Here is a 4,103-nt window from a genome sequence, read left to right on the forward strand (position 1 = left end):
ATGGCCACAAGCTGAGGGAGGATAGGTTTAGGGTAGATATTAGGAATAACTACTTCACGGTAATGGTGGCCAGAGCCTGGAATGGGCTTCCCAGAGAGGTGGTGCTCTCACCTTCCCTGGAAAACTTCAAGAGGAGACTAGATAGGCACCTGGCTGGGGTCTTATGACCCCTCCCACCCCCAGTGCTCCTTTCTGCCCGTGGCAGAGGGTCAGACTCGATCTGTCTAGGTCCCTTCCGACTCATTGATTCAATAAGTCAAACACAGCTTATGTCTATTCAACTTAAGCAGATCTCCATACTAAGACAGAAGATAGTGCCAATTAACTGTGACATTCATTAATTGCTTATGGGCAAAGCATTTTTAAGTCCTGGACAATGTAGGACCTGCTCAGGTGAAGTGTTCCTACAGTGTCTGGCTTCTTCCCACAGTGCTATTGGGGCTCCAGTGCTGTGGTTCTTGCCCGCTTGACTGCCAAGCACCTGGGCTACAGCAGTGGCACTGGAATGCCAATAGCACCACAGGCAGAAGCCAGTACCACAGCTTGTTCCAGCAGCTAAAGCTGAACATCCATAATGCTGGACTTCCTGTTGGGTCCAAAACCACCTGGAGTGGGTGCCAGCTGGATCCAGTATGTTTGGGAGGAGGGGGGAGGTATATCCTTGAGCCTGATCTGACTTGCAGGACCAGCCCTAAGCCTGGCCTGAAGGGTCAGAAAAAAATGAAACTTCTGGGATAAGCTATTTAGTAAGTGATTGTCTGTGTAATCCCTTGATCCTAGAATTCACTTTTGTCACAACAACATACACTTAAAGCAGACATTAGGGCTGTGTGAAATTTTGCCGGTTTTGATTTGACACTGTTTCAACACATTTTGAGCTCAAAACAGTGAAACTGAATTGAAACGAAGGGCTTTGAACCATCCTTGAAACAAAACAAGGCTAGTCGAAATGTTTCAAGAGTTTTGAAACATTTTGAGTTTCAAAGCAGCCAGCAGCGAGGTGGTGAGACAGGGGAGAACCAGGGCCGTGCTGCTGGCAACAGCCAGAAGCGCAGTCCTGGCTCTCCCTGTCTCCTGTTGCCAGGCTGCAGGAAGCCAGTAACAGTGCAGGGGAAGGGAACTGAGCCCGGGTTCAGTTCCCCTCCCCAGCACTGCGATCGGGCTGGAGAAAGGAACGGAGACTAGTCACTCAGTTCCCCTCCCGAGTGCTAGATCAGGCAGGGAGTCAGCCCTGGGCCGACTCCTTGCCACCCTCCTGATCTAGTGAAACACTGAAACAGCCTCACTGCTGTTTCAACGAAGCAAAACGGAACAGCTGTTTCAAATTGAAATGAAATTCGAAATGGAACGCTGTTCCGTCAAAACCTTGGAACTCAAGGCGAAATGGATTGGTGCCGTTTCACACAGCCCTATAAAACATAATTGCTGAATCATCATAGTCGAATCTTGACAACTAAATACAGTAAAAGCCATGTTATCCGGCACTTCACAAGCTTGCATGCTCTATTAACAGGCACACAGGCTTGTAAGGTAAAAATGAAACCAGAAGTCCCCACCATGGCACTTTGGTTTCGCCAAGCCCCCACAGCCTGGGGCAAAACAGCCTGTGCTGCCGAGCCCCCACAATAACAGTTCTTTTCCCCTTTCTCTTTTGCCCCCCCTCCCTGTCCCTCGCAGCAGGAGGGGTGGTGACGTGGCAGAAGGGGCAGCAGCACACCAGATGCAGCAGGAGAGGCAGCCTCTCAGGTAACTGGCATATTTTGTCATCTGGCACCCCCAATTCGCCATGGGTGCTGGATAAAAAAAGCTTTTGCTGTAGTAGGTAATTGGTAAAAGCTCTATTGGCAATAGATACTATTCTAGTTACAGACCATTTTAAAATACAAAAGCTGAAATACAAATGAAAAGTGGTCTCTAATGAAAATGACACTTTAAGCACTTTAAGAGAGTAGTAAGTGAAAGAATATTCTCTAAATTTTCAGTTCTACATGTGTTGTACACGGATTCAAGTTAGTCTTTATAACAGAATGGCATAACTACTGTGGGCTAAGCTGTTCTAGACTAGCTTCCAGTGTCAGTGTTCTGGGATTAAAAAAGAAAAAATGTCACTTAATTGTGAAACGGGTAGACTGTACCAAAATAACTCTTTTGATCAATTTACTCATGGAGACATGGCCTCAGTCTCCATGAAAGTCTTCCCTGCAGTCTTGTCTGCAAGTTTGTTTTTAAATAAATATAAAGTTATTGTAGAGCAACCTCACCTTCACTTTTAAATGCATTCATTAGACCTCAATTTAGCAGTATTTCCTTTAAATGGCAGCACAACATTAGACTTTGTTACAAAGCTCAAATTCCGAAACACTTTCAAATTAAAATGAATTTGATTCATGTTTTAATGCATTTCCACGTGTGGGCAGGAACAAAAAAATATTTTACTACGTTTTGATTCAACAATGACCCTTTAGTTTTCCCTGAAATTAAACACGACTCAATGCAGTATAAACAAAGTTAGAAAGTACGTGAAATTAAGAAGATAGAGAAATTACGACTATCAAGCATCATGATTGTTTGTTACTAAGTTGCATATACTTGCCAAGGTGACCTACTGGTTTATAACTTTAAAACATGAATGATCCTACAACTCATTACTTGAATGCATCATTCAGGTGAATAGGATCCATTCCAATTACAATATCCATGGATACACTTCCTAGAATTACCTTGCTCTTGTATACATTAGAAAAAAAAATGCTTCCACGGAAAGCCTTTAAGAAATACTATTTTAATCACTACAGTTAAACAAATCAATAAAAAAGACTTTATTTTCCAAAAAAGAAAATTACTAGTTTCTCTTTGTATTTACAAGTAGCACTGTATCCTATTCAAAATGACTTCTTAAAACTTTACAGGATGAATAAAATAGAATTTAAAAAACCCACAAACCAAAAACATCACTCTAATATTAAGATTTTGTACCTGAAAGTTATTCATCAGACCATATGGACACTCTGTCTTCTGACAAGATGAAAAGTCATAGTTTAACTTGCAAGCAGCAGTAGTGCAATTTGTCCATTCGGTGAAGATGGTATGGTTGACGTTGCCTGTGGCATCCCGAACAACACAAGAACCTAGTGGGAACAGAGACAAAAATATAATGACACTTAAACACCATGCCAATCTCTAATCTTTTTCTTAAAGTATATATTATAACCAAAGAGCATTCAAACAAAATCATTCCTTCAATTTTTCTGAAGACCTGGCAAAACAGAAATATGCTCATTTTCTTGGATGAAATATTTTATACCACATGTTTAAAAAAAGTGCTTTATACAACAAATATAAGCAATCTGCTTTTGTTGGCTGCCTCTCAAATAAGCAAAGAAACTGTAGAAAACCACTTCTTATTTGATTCATAATAAAAATGCAGTTACGTTTGGAATGCATCAGTAATAGTAAGAACACGTCTAAAGGCCTCTCCTACTCCCTTGTTGAATGTGTAAGTTAAAGGGCAATTTTATTATTATTTTTACATGCAACTAATATTACCCATCACTTTTGGTTCTGTTCTCATTATTGATGTGCCAATATTTTTATTTATTTTTAATTGCATTCTAAATCTGAAAAATATAAAAAGTTTTGCAGAAACATTTATGGAAGTCAGCATAATTTTCCAAGTATTTCCTTTTCAGAATCTTTTGAAAAGCTTTATTAGGGGGTTCCATTCCTGTAATGCATCTGCAACTGGTCTTCTTTGCACTAGTAAACCAAAGAAACTAACCTGAAGGCAGTACAGGAGGTAGGGGTTAGATGCAGCTCTAAGTCTAATCTATCACCCAACCATGGAGCGGAGTGCTAATGGATATTTGAATACAGGCAGTGCTTGACTTACAATTGAGGTACAACAAATGGCACTTACGACCTTTATAAATTGATACCCTAATTTCAAGGTTTCAGCACAGGTTTCCACTTTTACCAGCTAGATGCAGTTGTATCCAGCATCGTAGTCTGGAAGGGGAGAGGGGCATGGGGCGGGGCACAGATTAATGCCCCCGCAGTGAAGGAGGGATTGGGGCTGGGGCAAATGCTGCCCAGCTGGGCCAGGG

The 4,103-nt window shown here is 41.4% G+C and overlaps 1 protein-coding gene across 2 annotated transcripts in view; it reads right to left on the reverse strand.

The window, feature by feature from the left end:
- Positions 1-4,103, reverse strand: part of SLC12A2 (solute carrier family 12 member 2) — a 102,607-nt gene that overhangs the window by 45,933 nt on the left and 52,571 nt on the right. For both annotated transcript variants that reach the window (XM_019555038.1, XM_019555037.1), the window contains exon 10: positions 2,977-3,128. In XM_019555038.1, coding sequence (XP_019410583.1) covers positions 2,977-3,128 — 152 coding nt within the window. The remainder of the gene's footprint in view (positions 1-2,976; positions 3,129-4,103) is intronic.

The sequence above is a fragment of the Crocodylus porosus genome, unplaced genomic scaffold (genome assembly GCF_001723895.1).
Source record: "Crocodylus porosus isolate Cpor-Errol unplaced genomic scaffold, CroPor_comp1, whole genome shotgun sequence".
NCBI lineage: Eukaryota > Metazoa > Chordata > Crocodylia > Crocodylidae > Crocodylus > Crocodylus porosus.